At 43.0% G+C, this 18,137-nt stretch overlaps 5 protein-coding genes and 1 non-coding gene across 6 annotated transcripts; 3 read left to right on the top strand and 3 right to left on the bottom strand.

Moving 5' to 3' along the window:
- Positions 1-1,500: 1,500 nt before the first annotated feature.
- Positions 1,501-2,391, top strand: RPL5 (ribosomal 60S subunit protein L5; the record flags this gene model as incomplete). Its single annotated transcript, XM_018880998.1, has 1 exon — positions 1,501-2,391. The coding sequence occupies one exon, from the start codon at positions 1,501-1,503 to the stop codon at positions 2,389-2,391; it is 891 nt and encodes a 296-aa protein (XP_018733633.1).
- A 200-nt stretch (positions 2,392-2,591) lies between these two features.
- On the bottom strand, positions 2,592-6,698 carry GIP3 (protein phosphatase regulator GIP3; the record flags this gene model as incomplete). Its single annotated transcript, XM_018880997.1, has 2 exons — positions 2,592-6,379; positions 6,458-6,698. The coding sequence occupies 2 exons, from the start codon at positions 6,696-6,698 to the stop codon at positions 2,592-2,594; spliced, it is 4,029 nt and encodes a 1,342-aa protein (XP_018733632.1).
- Positions 6,699-12,913: 6,215 nt separating this feature from the next.
- AWJ20_3955 lies at positions 12,914-12,984 on the top strand (the record flags this gene model as incomplete). The annotated part of the gene is made up of 1 exon: positions 12,914-12,984. It is a non-coding gene; the product is annotated as a tRNA-Gly (tRNA).
- A 259-nt stretch (positions 12,985-13,243) lies between these two features.
- On the top strand, positions 13,244-14,179 carry CDC21 (thymidylate synthase; the record flags this gene model as incomplete). The annotated part of the gene is made up of 1 exon (XM_018880996.1): positions 13,244-14,179. The coding sequence occupies one exon, from the start codon at positions 13,244-13,246 to the stop codon at positions 14,177-14,179; it is 936 nt and encodes a 311-aa protein (XP_018733631.1).
- Positions 14,180-14,368: 189 nt separating this feature from the next.
- On the bottom strand, positions 14,369-16,081 carry RRN7 (Rrn7p; the record flags this gene model as incomplete). Its single annotated transcript, XM_018880995.1, has 1 exon — positions 14,369-16,081. The coding sequence occupies one exon, from the start codon at positions 16,079-16,081 to the stop codon at positions 14,369-14,371; it is 1,713 nt and encodes a 570-aa protein (XP_018733630.1).
- A 206-nt stretch (positions 16,082-16,287) lies between these two features.
- On the bottom strand, positions 16,288-17,733 carry AWJ20_3952 (uncharacterized protein; the record flags this gene model as incomplete). Its single annotated transcript, XM_018880994.1, has 1 exon — positions 16,288-17,733. One exon carries the CDS (start codon positions 17,731-17,733, stop codon positions 16,288-16,290), a length of 1,446 nt encoding a protein of 481 aa, XP_018733629.1.
- Between the last annotated feature and the right edge of the window lie 404 nt (positions 17,734-18,137).

Raw genomic sequence — 18,137 nt, 5'->3', positions numbered from 1 at the left:
TTCAGATACAGTTCACCATTTCTCAACCATCAACAAAGATGATTATAATAGTCTTCGAAACATCGTATTTTCATTGCGGAGCCTCGCTTCCGAAAAGATATCTCGACAGTACGCGAACCACTTACAGGATGAAACTAGACCAGCTCCTTACGACAGGCACCAACAGCAGCAGCTTCTTATGGGCTGTCATTCCCCACCGAACTCGTCGACTTCAACTTTTTCCAGCTCAGCAGTAGAAAACCTCACTTACAAATCTCCATTTATGCCAGACGGCCTACTTGGCAATAAATATCAACCAGCAAGAAAAGTCGAATCCAGGAATCACAATGGAGCTTCCAACAGAGGTAACACTGGGCATTCGCCATTTGCCGTGGATGGATTGCTAGCTAGAAGCTCTGACTCTAACATTTCGCAACCGACCAAAGACCATATACAGCCGATCAATTTGCCAAATCAAACACCACCGTCAAGAAGGCAGCCACTCAAAACCAAACACTTGGTGTCAGGAAATATCGCATCTTTGGGTGTTATCTCTAACATGCCACCATTTGGAAGATCACAAACTTGTTATCAAACTCAGCAAATCAACAAGCAATTGCCAAATCACTCAATGGCATTAATGCATCAAACGAAATGAACATGAAGTATAAGGATATTATGTCCGATTTTGTAAGTTATTTATTTATTATTATACTTAAACATCTGCGAAACAATTGTAGACGTTTAGCGAAGTTAGACGAACTATATAACGAGGGTAAGCGGGTATTTATGTAACAAGGGTATCTTTACTTCCAAAAAGGTGGGTTTGATATCTTATCTAAGGCTCTGTTAGCAATTTGAAAAACTATAATAGTTATACAGAAACAGCCTACTCATATAGGAACTCAGTGAAAGTGAAATAATGGGTTTGGATTCATACAGAGGGGTCTAATCCTCCTCATAAACACGGACCATGTGTTGACATCATAGAAATATGAGTAGAGATAACAGCTTAATAAACTTACCATTTGCTTTGGTATTTTTTGATAGGTATGGAAGCGAACCAAATAAATGCTCTCCAATTTATAGAGTGAAGAAATGGTCGATAGGGACGGTTGGGAACCACATTATCTTCAAGCTAAGTCGATCTTCAATCACGTGAATCACTCATAGTTTCCTCATTAAAGATTCCGCCCGGTGCAATTCGTTAAAACTTCGTCCCAGAGACTCTAAGGCCACTACAATTCAAGCTATTTTAATCACATCCTATGAGATTTTAATGACGTTCAAATACGACCTCAATTCTAGTGCAAAAGAATATTCACGTGACCACCATACAAAGCAGTCACAAACTTCATTTCCTAAATAGGAATTTAATTGGAGGTCTGTAGTCGTCACTCTGAATAGACTCTGCAAGACCAGCCGTACACATCTTGCTGCAAGGTAAATTTCAACTAGTTCAAAGTCAAGATATTTTTCACTTCTTCAACAAACTGAAGTTCAACAACCCAGTCAATAAAAATGGCTTTCCAAAAGATTGAGAAGACCGCTGCTTATCACTCGCGTTATCAAACTCCTTTCCGTCGTAGACGTGAGGGTAAGACCGATTACTACGCCCGTAAGAGACTTGTTACTCAACACAAGGCTAAGTACAACTCCCCCAAGTACAGACTTGTCATCCGTTTCACCAAGAAGGATATCATCGCCCAAGTTGTTTCTTCTCAAATCACTGGTGATGTTGTCTTGAGCGCCGCTTACGCTCACGAGCTTCCTCGTTACGGAATCAAGCACGGTCTTACCAACTGGTCCGCTGCCTACGCTGTTGGTCTTTTGATTGCTCGTCGTACCTTGCAAAAGCTCGGTTTGGATGAGACCTACCAAGGTGACGAAGAGGCTTCTGGTGAGTACTCCCTCACTGAGGCTGTTGAGGATGGTCCTCGTCCTTTCAAGGTCTTCCTTGATGTCGGTTTGACCCGTACTACCACTGGTAACCGTGTCTTCGGTGCCATGAAGGGTGCTTCTGATGGTGGTCTTTACATTCCCCACTCTGCCAAGCGTTTCCCTGGTTTCGACATTGAGACCGAGGAGTTGGATGCTGATGTTCTTCGCAAGTACATTGTTGGTGGTCACGTTGCTGAGTACATGGAGGAGCTTGCTGACGATGATGAGGAGCGTTACAGAACCTTGTTCAAGTCTTACATTGAAGACGACATCGAGGCTGATGGTGTCGAGGACATCTACACTGAGGCCCACGAAAAGATCCGTGCCGATCCTTCTTTCGTTCCTTCCAACAAGAAGTCCAAGGAGGAGTACAAGGCTATTTCTCTTAAGTACAAGCAAAAGAAGTTGACTTCTGAGGAGCGTAAGGCTAAGGTTGCTGCTAAGATTGCTGAATTCCAAGCCAACAACTAAAAATAAATAAAAGTTCATTTCTAGTGTATCTAATGCAAAAACTCAATTTTTTTAAAACTATTTGTAGATTTGTTGATTGTTGCTCACGGATTTATAGTTAGACTATCCACGTGAGCATCGTGATAGGAGCCTGAGGGCTTCACTTCAGTACTGAAATATATAACGAGGAGTAAAAATACATTCAAAATAAAAATAAACTATCATGTCAATGCACGAGCAATATCATCAACAACAGAATCCAAAGTCACGTAATCTCCAGCAAGCAACTTTGTGTCTTCGGGAGGTGTGCTTGCCTGTGCTGATCTCGGCCTAGCAGCATGGTTGAGTCGCAAAAGAATATCGTCCCTCTCCGATAAAGACTTATCTTTACCAGCAGCCAGAATCCTGTCTAGTTCGGGCCCATGCATTTGTTGAAGTTGCTGGATCAGTTCAGAAACCGACTGAGATCCTTTGGCGGCCAAGATTTTCTGCCGTAATTCTTCACCGGTTCCTTCATCGCTGCTGCGTCGTCTAATATCTTCCTCGCTATCAACAACATGAGCATCCTCATCTTCGTCATCATCTGAGAGATCGGTATGGCTATCTCTGTGACTTCGAATAAAGGTACCAAATCTATGCAATTCACCCTCCTCGAGTTCCTGTTCTTTACGGTGCAGCGAGGTGACAGATGATCGTCTGGAAAGTGACTGGACTTCTGGGTATTCGCTGACAGGTGCAATGGTGAAGTCCGGATGGGTTGAGACAGTAGTTGAGAGCACAACTTCACGATCTACTGGTAAAAGTGGTGGCATGTTTAGAGGAGGAACACTTTTTCCAGAAAGAGATGTGGTTCCCATTCTGTTCTGTGTCGAAACATCATTGCCAGAGCCTTTTGTGGACTCTTCATTTTGATTTTCATGCTTATACAGTTTGGTCTGATTGTATTTGTCCAGCACTTTTTCAAGTGTTCCATCCAAAAAACAGAGCCTCACTAAACGCTCCTTTTCTTCCACTACTAGGCCAACACCACTTCGCCGTTTTTCGAACAGCTCATCCAGTGTTTTACGGATTTTCACCCGCACTTGCTTGGCTCGACGAACCATTTCGGATACCACTAGATGTCCTTGTGCATCTTCACTATCATTGTCATCATCTTCCTTAATCGACTTCAGTAGTTCTTCGGCAGCCATAGCAATATAATTGCCAGTATTCATAAGGTCCTCTTTACCAAATAGTCCGTCATCATCTGAATCCTTTTCTTGCTGAGTGATTCGGCCAGCCGTAAGCTCCATATTGACCAAACAATTATGAGCAAGCCTCCGTTGTAAGATAACAGGCCAAAGATCATTATCCGACTCTACTCTGTAGATAGTATTAGAAATATGCGTTGCAATTGCCAAAGCAGCACAAGCTGTGGAATCTAACCTTCTGTTGTCTAACACACTAATGTGAACAAGCTTAGGACACCTTGCAAATGCGTCTGCAAGTAGCATGACATCTTCCGGAGAGAGATTGTTCGATTCCAGATGAATTCTTCTAAGATCTGTAAAAGTCGGTAGAACTTTGGCAAGAACGTGAGTAAACTTTGGAAAGAGATCTGGGTTACTAGATAGATCTAGCATTATCAGATTTGAGTGAGAGCATACACCGCCAAAAATTTCGTTAGCTTTTGTCACATTCGCTAATCCAGTAGAATTCAATGACAAAAATTTCAGGCACTTTCCCTTGAGAATCTCTTTGATTGCATCCCATGACTGATCCATCAAATTACCACCCAAATCCAGGCCCTCACATACACAACTCGGATCAGCTGCCCACTTCATAATAACTTGCAAGTCCTCCGGTAGCAGATCGTTCAAAGCTAGTCCAAGTCGTTTTGTCGACAACGAGCAGCCGTTGAAGATCAATGGAGCTAATTCGTCACTCGGTACAACGCAGCCATTCAAAATCAGCTCTTCTACACCACCTCTAGCAACCAAAGCCTTTGTAAATAGATCCCAATCTAAAAGTGAGCGATCGGATGGCTGTTTGGAATTCACTTTTTCAATGGACAGATCAAGCTTCACGAGTGAAGAGTTTTCACTGAAAAATGCACAGAAGAGTTTCCATCCCTTATCATCCAGAATGAGATTTCTTAAACTAAGCCTTTCTAAATGGTCAGATGTCACCACAGAAGAGAGAATTATTCGAAACATTTCAGTAGATAAGCTGACATTGTCGAATATAAGCATGCGAACGGGGACAACAGACAAAAAATCCGATAATGATAGAATTTCAATAAGAGTAGGACGTGGATTCATCATTTTGATTACTTCTAGAGGAGGTTTTCTGTCTTTGATTTGCTTCAATGTAGCTGCAATAGGCAAAATTTCGCGTAAATGACAACACCTTGTATATATTGTTTCAAGAGTGAGCTCTTTTCCTTGCTCATCGAGATCATCATCTTCTACGCTACTATCACCAGTACTTGCAGTTGTAGTATTGGTAGAACCAGATCCCATTCTCTCAGCCGAATGCATGGGTTTGTCGATTTTCAGACTTTGGGTGCGGTCAGATTCCGAAACATCCTTTTCTTCATCATATTCAGTATTGTTAGACGAGAAGGACGTGGTGGATGAAAGTGAATTACGAGATTTAAATATTGAAACTCCTCCAGACGATTTTACAGAGTTGGCTACCCGTATAGCTGACTCATAAGCAGATTGACTAGCTGCCAAAGTGCTAGCGCCATAATTCCTCGGTAACACATATAATGGCATTGGGTAACCGTTTGGAGGTAGCGGTTCACGGTTAATTTCACCGTTCGGACCAAATGTAATATTACCAGTCCGTGGGTTCCGTGCTGGGATCTGCTGGGGAGGATCTGTCTCAAATACTTCAGCTTTAAAACGTACCGTTGGCGGTAAGACACCTTCCAATTCAGGAATTTTGCATGGCTTCTTGGAATGGTTTTTGTTCAGGATAACTCTTACTTGCTGAGACTCCGCCTTGAATTGGGTGCTAATTAAATCACTTTGGCTTCCATTTGACCTGGTAGACAAGCGCCTTAATCTATTTACCAGTGATCCTGTACTCGAAACCGAGTTAGATCGATTATGCTCTTGTTTGAAAGGAAATGCAGATGATGGACTTGGTGATTGAGCAGTTCCTCCAACTGCAATTTCAGGGGATAGCTTGGGAGATGAAGTTCTTGGTGGATGCGTGTCAAGAATGCGATTGGTCGGTAAATTGCGATTGTTAGTGTACGAAGGAGAAAAAATTGGATTGGCAGATGGTGGGATATTCCCACCAGCTACATGTGCATGGGCCAGGTTAGAGTGCGACTCCACATCCAGGCCCAAGCCTGATGATGGTGAATCCTTAACAGAGCCTGTGGATAGAGTCGAGCCAGGAACGGTATTTTTGAGTCCACTCGTAGATGCCCTTCGTTGATTTGACACTACAGAACTTCCATTGTTGTTATGCGATGATGACGATGAAAATTTAGAACTGAGATTGTGAAACCAAGAACCACGCCTGGCATTTGAGGGGGACGTCGATGGAAGTTTATCAGAAGGGGATTTGCCCAAAGCTGCGCTGCTTACTGATATGGACCTTGTAAGCTCCGATCCCACCTGAGTCTTTTCCAACGCAATCGGCATGGTCTTTGAAGATCTCAGACCCTGTGATAATTTAGAATGAGCTGTGACAGCTTGATTAGCATAACCTGGGCCAGGGGCAGGGTTTCGGAGGGTCGTGCTCGTAGGGCTCAATGGAGGGCCCTTTTCTGAACTTTCTTCAGCCTCCTCATCTTCTTCAATAGTTGAAGCAGCAGCAGCAGCAGCAGGTATCTTCTTTTTGTTGTTAATAATATTTTCACCACTCTGGTCGGATCCACCAAGTTCTTTAGAGCTCGCTTGTCCCCCTTCAACCGACACTCCTGTGGTAGCCTTTGACCGACCCAATTGCGGAGGAAGCCTTTCCCCACTAGGCACCGGTGGTAGTGAATTGGACCTAGTTCTTACTCGACCTAAAAATGTAGTTAGTATACCGTTAGAAACTAAAGGGTATCATGTCAGATATTAAATATTAATTTGCACAACCAAACCTCCGGCCACTGAATTCGGCAATGGATACTGACCTCTATCTTTCAAAGAGGATCCTCTAGAAAGCCAGTCAACATCTGTATTAGAAACACCATTATGAGTGGGTTCAAGCTCAAGTTGACTGGAAGTAACCGATCGACTGAGACTACTTGTTGAGTCCAATAATGGATTTCTAGCGCTCGGCGAAATGTTAATTGGAGATGAGTGATCAACACCATTGAGCGTTGATTCATTGGCAGTCATATTGTATCGACCGTGATTAGACTTGTTAATAATCTTGTCCTACTAAATCAGCAATTAAGCAATAATACTACCAATCAAGCAATCACCAACCAGAGACAGTTCTTCTATTCAACCAATGTGAATCAAATAATCAATCTCCTCTGCACTTAGCACATCACTTTAAATCCACTGTTAGTAACCACGAAAACGTACAGTCTCTACTAGATAATCCACTTAAAGGATAGCAATCATTTGTCTTATATTTGTATAGCTCCCAGTATCAACCAGTAAAGAGTTGAGAGAAAAACTCAATGGTATACACCCGCATGAATGTACGTTTACTATTTTCCCCCCCAACCCCCCTAAATCGTATTTTACACATGGCTCTCATTTACTCAGGCCATACACATCATTTTGTGCTACAGCTATCGATGAAAACACAAAAATAACAGTACTGATATTCTCATGAGATTTAGTCTCAATATGATTTTCGTTCAGATTTAGGTCTCACGAACCGGAGTTGTTCTTAGTTTAGCACCTTACTATTTGTCCCATGACCTGATTACTCACCTTCACTTTAACTATTCTTGTCCCTGTTGTTGTCCTGGTGCTATGGGCCTTGATTTCGAGGCCACTGTGTGAAATTCAGTTATAATGTCAAGATTCTATTGACCACCGATTTTTTGGTATATATTTAAACTACTTCCGTTGTCTTGGATTTACATAGAAACATCCCTATCTGACCACCACTTCTAAATGTATGCTCCTTTTTCCTTGCATTTTTCTATCCACTAAAAAGCGGGGGGAGGGGCTGATCTGTTTGCGTTTCTAGTGGTCATTTTGGCTGAGGCGGCAGGAATGAGCAGCTTTGCACTCAACGATTACAGGTCAGTATGCAGAAACAATGCGCAGAACTCGCAGCAAAATGCTATGATGTGCGGCTGTTCTCAAATTAAGTATTTCTCTCCACTACGGGCCCCCGTTTATGCATTTGGGAGCTCATAGCACGGAAGGAAGAGACGGCCAAAAAATAAAATCTACTCTCACATTAACGTTTCTGCTTGCTTGCGGAGATGGCGGTGGAGCAGACGTATGAGATATTTCATTTTCTAGGTTATAGTAATCTATAATTCAATTGCTATGATTCTATTCTCACCTGACTTTGAGGTCATCTGCGTCTCTCGGTCCGGGCTTTGATGCAGCCATTAAACCAATCTGTTAGAACATGACGTCGGCCATATGACATAAACTGCAACTTCTGTTCCGGCTTGATCCGTACTTTGGCTCGAGCTTTCTTCTGCCAGGAACTTTTCAAGAGACCAAGGAAATAAATTTTTCTTGAGCCTGCATTGCAGTTTGGTAACATTCACCGATGGAAGATGCTATAGCATCGGCATCGGCTCTCACCAATGCCGATACCTGTTTTGTGTGACTTCTTGGCAGTTATTCCTTCGCCCACAATGTATATAACATATCTCGATGAATAGGTATAATGATGATGATGATCTCCGAGACGAAATTGTGGTCATATGTGGTTGTGCACAATGTGAACCACTTATCGGCGTTGTCCGTGACTGAGGCCTATTGGAGCTTGCAACGGTATCGCCTATATTATAATGTTATTATTACTAGTGGTATTTGTGTATTATACTTATTATACTATAGAGAAGTTGATCACACAGAAAGTCCAGTTCCTAAATTCTTCCTTTCAATGCTTACTTTGGAAATCCAGAATAATCAATATAATCCAGCCGAGAGGGGTCGAGCTGCAGCGGCGCACTATAATGTTTTACTACAGAACTAGACAAATTCAAAAAGCGAATTCTAAACAGGACGAAAAAATCATCATATTTATTGTAGTATTCCAGAGTCTTTGATTTTGGACGCAGCCATTCTAATGGAAACTGCTCCAATATTTTTGACCAAAAAATCAATAACAGTGTGTCAATAATGGCTAAATTAAAGACATTTGCTGTCAGACATAGTTCCTTATATACATGTCAACTCTTATCTTATCGGTAATAATAATAAAAATAATAATAATAATTAATCAATATTAAAGTCCTAACACAATTATACAACAACATTAAAAATATTACTATACTCTCGTAATGATAGTAGGACTATTCTACTATTGGCCTCCTACAGGCTATACCTTCATGTTAGTTTCAACATGTGCGCTAGATAGGCCGGATTTCCTAGAACCTCCCTTTCCGAGCAGTGGAAAACCTGAGCACCTTTGAGTAACCTTAGTATTTAACATAGGATGATGAAGATTAAAATCTCCTGCGGTAATAATGAGTTCTGAAATTTGAGGGAGTAAAGTCTTGTAATATTCCACGGGGTGGATGTGACATAAAGTTGACCAAGTTGGATAGTAACCACATTCTCAGTGGTGAGTTCCCCCACCATTTTCAGTTGAGACTGGTCGTATATTCTCTTGTTGATATAAGTTATTGCGTTGATTCTCCCTGTCTGGGACTTTGTGTGTGTGTGGACGGCTACCCAAGCGCTATGTTGGATCGGGTGCTGTCCCAGGTTGAGACCCGGCTGCTGGAGTAGAAGTAGGTCGAAGTCTGCAAACATGTCCTGGACATAGTGTGTTACCTATATTTGCTTTAGGCAGTTCAGCTGGGCTACTCGCAAAGGAGCGGTCAGCTTATTGTCGCTCAACTTCGTTCTCTGATTCATTAGGCGAAGTGGTGCCTTAAGAAGCGGCATTGAGGGTTTCGACGTGTTGTGAGGGGGCAACCAACGAGGGAAGCGACGTAGTGGTACTGGAAGAAGCAGCGCTCTGAGGTTCGCGAGGCGGAGGTTGAGGATCTGAAGTTGACTCCTCTCCTGACAAAACCACATTGCAGGATTCAGCCTGTTGCGATGTTACAGTCGGTGGGGATTGCAATGAGGTGTCCGAAGAAGCAGCACTGTCAGGTTCGCCAGGCGAAGAGGAAGAATCCGAAGTGGGATCTGATACCTTGTTGGAAGAAGCACCGTTGAGAGATTCAGCGTGTTGGAAAGTGGCAGTCAGCGGAGACTGCGATGGAGTGCCAGAAGAAGCGACACTACTTTGTCCTGGACGTCGGATGAGAGTTACCGACCGGGTTGGACCGCGTTTGTCGCTAGCAGCCTGCCACGGGTAGACTCTCCGCTTCATGTCGGCGCAAAGGAGGCCGTAACGCTGAAGCTTGTTGCATTCAGTCTGTGAAGCCAGAGTGAGAACTATAGACATAGCCTTCGTCATAGGGTCGGACATTCTTTTGGGCGTGAGCCACCGGATAGGGCTTGCCAACTCCACATCGTTCGCAAACTCGATTTCTTCGTGATATTCATCTAAGTTGGTGTCCTTCGGGATTCCATGGACTACACACTTATACGAAGGGGTGTTATACATGACCTCACCGTACTGTTGAATAGCCTCCGTAAACTTCTCAGGGATATCGCCTTTGAAATGGACTCGGACATTATTCTTGGGCGTGAGCATAAGAGCCACGACCGATTTCCCTTCTCCCATTTGCTGATTAAGTTTACTTACCAGCTCACTGCGTGAAGGTACGTCGGGTCCAAGTTTGAGAACCTTGAAATTAGACCGGGCTGGTAGACTAGCAACCTTCTGGGCTGCTTCGACCGCCCCTGTTCGCGTATTATTGCTGCTAGATCCACAGGTTGAAGTTTATTTGCTACCCATTTCTTGGCATGGGTAACTTCTCGGCGCATGAGGCCAGCTTTGGCTTGAACACGAGCTTCAGTTGCCGCAGTCTGCTCCGCGAGATTAAATTCACGAGAATTATTCTCATGCACCATCTTGCCAACGTAAGTCGCGAGGCTTTCTTGACTCTTCTCTACCGTTTTAAGGCGTTCTTCCTGGTAGGCACTTTTCACTTTTCTCTTTCTGCTTAGTCTCGATTGCGGCTAAGTATTTACGTAGAGCTACCAACTCATTTTCTTTGGCTGCGAGGTCCTTCTTAATCCTTTCCATTGCGTTATTATACTTGTTGATAGTGGCGTTGCTCTGTTTAAATGCTTCTTCTTGTTGTTTAAGGAGTTTGGCTTGTTGGTTGTTGGTTTCGGCTTGTTGATTGGTGATTGCTTTGAGCTTCTCAATTTCTTACGCGAGCTCCGCCATAGAAGCGTCGTCCTTCACCAAATTAATTGTTTCAGGCTCAGTAGGAATCGGGGTGGCTTCAAAGTATTCATCTTCGGCTTCAGAGCAGTCTGTTACTTCATCCCACGGAAGTGAACGCGTCGACGCATTTACCATTGCGTCGCTGCTCACGCGTTCCTCCATGGCTTGAGGCTCCATCACGTCCGGAGACCGCTGAATGCGGGTGCGCTCGGGGTTGTGAAGTAGCTGGTCTTTTATACAAATGAGCCACCTACTAGGGAGGGAACTTTCTGGTGCGTAGGAGGAACCATATCTACACGACGTCTCCGAAGCCCATATCACCATCAGCAATTTCTATTAGACCACTTTATATTATTCTGTCAGATCTCATTATCCTCCTCTCAGCTAGTTGAATCATCTTTCCAATTGACTCCTCAATTTCTGAAGTAGTCAACTGGTCTCTCCCCAAGTATTTTCTCTATTATACATAATCCAGGCCTAATGCTTGCAGTTCGGAGTAATCCTCCTCTTTCCGAAGGACCAGAAAGCTGTTTATCATTTTCAATAGCGTCGACTTCTTGTAACCTATCTCTGGCCCATTGCCGCCTTCCACCTGGCATGGACTGTGGGGAGCCTGCGATTATCCACAAATATGCAGAAGCCGCCGAAAGAACTACACATCTTTGAAGCTAGGCGAGTACATTATCATGGACTTGATCTCTTGTAGTTATAGAAATAATTTCTCCTTATAAACGCCATTAGCTATTGATACGCACTGGTCTTCTCTTAACCACGCGCGTAATTTGGCCTAGCATGTGATAGTCGATGATGATATCTGGCATCTTCAGACAGTTTATTCCAGGACTACCAGAGAAAACTAACTAGCCATTGGACAAACCTGGACCATTTCTGCTCCTTAGGACCGTGTAAATCCTGGCAAAGAATTATTTTGCCTTCTGGGTTAAAAGTTATCATATCAAGCTGTATTATATTAGCATCAGTCCTAATCCAAGTTCTACTTTATTTGCCATCAACTCAAGAAGTAACTCACGCTGTTCGAGCATCCAAAGGGGGTATTCTTCCTGCTATAAACCCAGCATTGCCCGCCTACTGTGCCGTCCTCGTACACCTCAGCAATAACTTGCTTTATGTCGACACTGACCTTCCCCCTTGCAAGGCGCAGCCTCCTACCCAAGTTGGATAGAAAAGCTTGGCGGCCACCCGTCGAGGGCTGTTTTTCGTCATGCTGTACTGCGAATCCTGCGTCGAGTAGCCCGACAATCTTTGTTGAGGTTGTGTCATACTCGTTACCAAGCAGGTTCACAAAATCGACGCTGCGGGATTTGAGTATCGCTACAGTGAGCGCCGAAGCCATGTCGAATGATAAATATTCAGCACACGTAATATGATCGACAGGTACGTATTTAGCAGCGCTGGGCTAGAAATTGGGATGTCCGGCTTTTTTTAGGAAATACGGAAGCATAAAGAGTCGACTGCGTTTCGTGCCAAGTTGCAGAAAAAGTACAAAAATGAACTTATATGTAGTTCCAAGACTCCGGTACCGTGCAACCAATCGGAAAATAGTTTGCCCTTCGGCTTAATAAAGGGCCGCTGGCCATAGAATGCGCTATTGCCCAGTGAGACCCGTCGGGCCGAGAGAGTGAATAAAGAAAACCAAGAAAGCTAATGACTCCGGTCCCGTGCAGCTAATAGGAAAATAGTTTGTCCTTCGGCTTAATAAAGGGCCGCTTGCCATAGAATGCGCTATGACGCCCAACTAACTCCCAGTGAGACCCGTCGGGCGAGGGAGTGAATAAAGAGAACCAAGAAAGGTATCATACACCTGCTCGACAAAATCGTGTGGAGAGGGCAATAGACACCATATGTCCCACTCTTCATTATCTTATCGGTCAATAGCACATAACCTAACCCTGAAATATAACATATCTAAATACTCGTAGTTTCCTTCAGAAGTCTGAACAGTAACCTTGGTTATCACTAAGTCTTCCTATACTAACTTCTAAGGTGAGTTTCAATATTAATACATTAAGTCTTCTTGTACTAACTTCTAAGACGCGTAAGACCTCTAACCCGGATACAACATATCCCTCGGCCTTAAATTTCCGCAGTTCTAGGCTGCTTGGTGTAGTGGTAACATGATAGACTTCCAATCTGTCGCCGCGGGTTCGATTCCCGCAGCAGTCATCTTTTTTTTCTAATTCCATCTTCCCTTGAGCTAGTATCTTTGTATCGATAACGCCTTCACTAAATCAGAGACAGCTCAGAATTATAGAGTATGTCCATATTCTTTTTTCGAAATATTCTCACATAAAACGAATGATTCTTCGCATATAATATCTGCTTATCTTATCTATTCACGTATGTTCCAAACGCGACCTTCACTAATTTACTTATGCATGTACACGCGTTCTGATTTTCAACTCTAATATATATCCACAAAACAATGACTTCAGACGAAAGCTTGACTACTGGAGGTCCAGTTAAGACAAACACGGAAAATGTTGAAGAGAGAGCATACTTAGACCTTTGTAAAGATATTATTGAGCAAGGAGAATTTAGAGCCGACAGAACAGGCACAGGCACATATAGTTTGTTTGCCCCAAATCAACTACGCTTCAGCCTCCGGAATGGCACCTTGCCACTTTTAACTACTAAACGAGTATATTTCAAAGGTGTCTTGGAAGAACTATTATGGTTTGTCAAAGGGTCTACTGATTCGAAATTGCTTTCTGACAGAGGCGTTCATATTTGGGATGGCAATGGAAGTCGAGAGTTTTTGGACAAGCGAGGACTAGAACACAGACGTGAGGGAGATCTTGGACCCGTGTATGGTTTCCAATGGAGACATTTTGGCGCCAAATATGAGGATTGCGATACTGATTACTCTGGTAAAGGAGTAGATCAACTGGCAGAAGTGATACGAAAAATCAAGGAGACACCATATGACAGACGAATAATCATGTCAGCATGGAATCCCGCCGATATGAACGATATGGCTCTTCCACCTTGTCACGTATTTTCTCAGTTTTATGTAAGCTTCCGTAATGGTAAGCCAGAGCTTTCTTGTCAGTTATATCAAAGAAGTTGTGATATGGGCTTGGGAGTGCCATTTAATATTGCCTCTTATGCTTTGTTAACGAAGATGATCGCTAAGGTTTGTGGAATAGAATGTGGTGATTTTATTCACACAATGGGCGATGCTCATGTCTACGCAGACCATGTTGAAGCGCTCAAAGTGCAAATTGCGAGAACCCCTACAGACTTCCCTACTCTGCGCTTTGCAAGAGATATCACCGATATTGATGATTTCAAGTATGAGGATTTTGTTGTCGAAGGATATAAACCCCAATCTAAGATTGAGATGAAAATGTCGGTGTAATAATATAATATGACCTTTAAAATAAATTAGTTTACAAATTGACTGGCTGGCAGAACGCGTATAATAACACGCCTGGGGGGATGGCAAAAAAGTAATAAATAACTGAATAAATATATAATAATTAGTGCAAGATGTCTAAAAACAAATGTCACGTTTTATAAGTGAAGTTTCAGACGACCAGAGCTGAATTTAGTAGAAGGATTGCTCAGACATGGCAGAAAAGTCAAGTTTATTGCATTTTCGGTCTAAATCATGTATCAATCGTTTAACAGAGTCAAAGCTTACCCCGCAAAGTTTGGATCCAACATGACAAACTATTGTCATAAATAAAGGAAGCTTGTCGTTTTGTCGATACGTCTCAAACCTGGCTCCAGGACTAAGTAAAACGCCTTTGACTTTGATTTTGTCTAAAACGTCCTCTGGATAGTGGCATTCAACATTCCTAGTGGTAGACTGTACTATTCGGTAGAGCTCTTCTATCTCCTTCTCTCCAGCATGAATAGCAAGATCAGATCGAGGGTGCCCCTGTCGAGGCTCAAAAGCCTTTGTGCTCATTGGATTTCCGCTTTTGTCATATTTTCCAAGCGGAAAGAGTTGGAGTAGTCGCTTGTACTCCGATCTGAACCGTGGGAGAATCAGCAGACTATTTTCAACCCAGCTAAGATACCTTTCACTTTTCTCAGGGTCCCAATAACAGATATCAGACTCGTTGACATCAAAAAACTCGTCATCTTCAACCCAAATTTTTCGCATTATGTCACACCACAGATCCCAATCAATAGTTTTAGAAGCTGGTGTGGAATATGACTTGGGAACCCTTGTCCATTCATCACCTACACCATAGCAGAGTCTCACTGCAATTATTATCACACCAAATAGTGCAGTCTCAAATTGTGGATAATAATGATTGGAAATGGACACCAAAAGACTTATTTCCAAGGCCTCTGCAAGCTTTTCACTTGCAACATATATCTCTGGAGGTAGCAGTAAATCTTTTATCATTCTGAACAGCAACGGTTCAACAGGCTGAGGTGGAAAAGTTACTCCAGAGTGAATATAGAAGCTACCAAGTTCGGCAAGTAAACCGTGTAATTTCCCATCCCTTGGTATCTCAGGTGATAATAGACCCCGATAATGTGTCCCAACTACCTTCTGCGACATCTCTAAGGGCAAATAAGCTAAAGCTCTGATAAAAGGGAACTCTAATCTTTCGATCCATTTTTGAAAGTCGTACAAATAAACTGGACTTCGTATAGTCACACATCCTAAATAGCAGATTACCACAAGATGGCCGAATTTTATTTCAGGTAACTTTTCTGTCTTGATTTTCCTTCTCCCTCGTCTTTCCCTCTCAGTATCACTATCATTTCTGTAATTGTTTTCCTCATCACCATCATCATCATAATCATCCTCATCCTCATCATTTCCCGTATCTTCATCGTTGTGGGTAGTGTATTTCTCAGATTCATCTTGAGAAGCATCGCTTTTAGCAGCGCTACTGGCCCTGCTGGAGTTCATATTAGATACTCCAAATTTAGTTTGGTTGACCAATATTGTCCATAGGGATCTCACCACACCCTCCAGTTCTGAAGGGACACCTTTTTCTTCAATCAACCATTTTACTTGCTGCCTCAATACAACCTGTAGGCATTGAAAGTAGAGAGCCTGTGCAGCGGCTCCTATCAAAGCATGTTCTTTCTCTTGAGCCGAGGAGTTTCTCCGGCTACTGGGTCTTGATATTACTCGCCCAAATGCTAAAAAGTCGTCATCATCATCTCCCACTTCTATGCCCTCTTTCACATGGCCATATTGACACACTTTTCGACCATCAACTGATCTCCAAAGCCTTGACCTGCAGTTGTCTACACCACATACTGGGCCTCTAACCCAGATTGAACTCATAAGTTCCTTAACACTGAATTGAACGATGTTAGAAGATGAAGCGTGGATCGACGCTTTTCTTATCGCAATATTTCTGATTACACCCTTGCCGCTATCTTGCAGCTTAAAACATGGGCTCCGTCGAAATATCCATTCCCTAAGCTATATTTGTCTGTATCATTATCTATATATATACAATATACATTTAGTCTAATGTCAAGCCCGACTTAGAACGTTGACAGAACATTGATTACAATCTGCTCATCGCCGTCAGCTATGTTCCAGTTGCATGGGGCAATTCTCACGGCTGGGCTGCCATTCCAGACCGTGCCCGAAACATAGATTTTACCAGATTGGTTGATTCTCTGTTTGAGTGTTTTATTTGCTTCAGTGTCTTTTGCTCGAAAGAGGACAACAGAAATTGCATCTTTTGGCGATTCTAACAAAAGTTCATAATCTGGCGATTGATGAATCCAAGCTGAGAGTCGTTGCGAGAAACGGATTATTCGTTCAATAAACTGAGAGTACCCTGCTTCCCCATACGCAAGCAGAGTCGAGTATACCGCAAGAGCACGAAATCTACGGCTATTTTCAATGCCTATATTCAAGGGGCTTGGGATGCTGTCGGAGGTACCTGACAGATAAACAGCACCAGGATTGTGGAATATGTGCTGAAGCAGTTCTTTGTGCTTGGTAAAGAATACACCACTATCATATGGCACATTTAATGTCTTGTGAGAGTCTCCAGTAATGCTGTCAGCTAATTCTAGGCCGGCAGTTACCCGCTGAGCAAGCTGATGATACGCCGAATCATATTTGTCGGCCAATGCCCGCAAGTATACGCCAAATGCTCCGTCAATATGTAGCCATGCTTTGTATTGATCGCATAGACGTCGAAGTTCTTTTATATCTTGGGTGTATTGTCCTGTGTTTACCTCACCGAAATTTGCACAAATAATACTTCGAATAGATTTGGATTTATCCGAAATAAGCTGCTCCTCCAGTTTGGCAATGTCAAAGTTCCAAAGATGGGCTGCATCGGAAATTTCAACCACGGATTTTCTACCCAAACCTACAATTGAAGCAGCCTTGCCAATTGATGAGTGTGATTTACACACATATATTTTGATATCTTGGACTCCACTTGCTTTCAAAGCATTTGCAAAGCCATGCTCAGCAATGCTAGCTTCATCACTACCAACTAGCCAATCTCTGGCACATGCAAGAGCTAACACATTGCTTGCTGTGGCTCCTGTGGTAATAGTTCTTCCTAGCCATTGAGTTCTCTCTAATTTCAAAAGGTCAAGAAGCAGCTTGAGAGCTGCATCTTCTACGTCGGTACTAACCGACTCCTCTGGTAAGTGTACCTGGGGCATTGTATCAGCCCATACTGCCAAATGGTCGGCCAATCTGGCGGCTGGAGTGGCACCACCAGTTACAAAACCATAGTAGTGGGAAGATTGATTTGGCAATGCTGGCAGTATGTCATTTGTCAGAATCCCCGCGACTTTTTCGATCCCAAGTCCCTCCAAAGGCAGCTTGTTAGATGTCTCAGCAATTACCTTCCTAGCTTTATCCAGGTTCTGTGCTGAAGGCAATGGGCCCAATCCTGGATCTCGAAAGTGCGACCCCTCTTTTGGCTGCTCTATCAGCTCGGTTATCAGTTTGTCCATGGCGACAATGAGAAAGTTTAGTGTGCTGTATAGATCATTATATATGAACGGGCAGTGTTTACACCGTGTAAATCTGGAGTACATGCATATTTCGGATCCGGGCTATCGTATCGGCCCGAGTTTATCGCGCAATATAGACCACTTTTCTGATCTAAGGACTTGGCAGTCTAAAGGACCATTTCTTCTGGAAGAAACATATTCTGGTTCATTTATACTGATAGTAGCTGTCTAAAACCACAGATTTAACACTGGAGTCTGGCCAGGGGCTAGGTCCAATCACATATAATGGTCGCAAGGCAAATAGAAAGACAGCGCTAATACCATATCAGAAGCTGAAATATGAAGGAAATATTATATATTTCTCTTACTAGACAGATCCACCATAAATAATACAAAATCTCGCA

The sequence above is a fragment of the Sugiyamaella lignohabitans genome, chromosome C (assembly GCF_001640025.1).
Source record: "Sugiyamaella lignohabitans strain CBS 10342 chromosome C, complete sequence".
Classification (NCBI taxonomy): Eukaryota; Fungi; Ascomycota; class Dipodascomycetes; order Dipodascales; family Trichomonascaceae; genus Sugiyamaella; species Sugiyamaella lignohabitans.
This window is presented reverse-complemented; position numbering and strand designations above follow the sequence as displayed.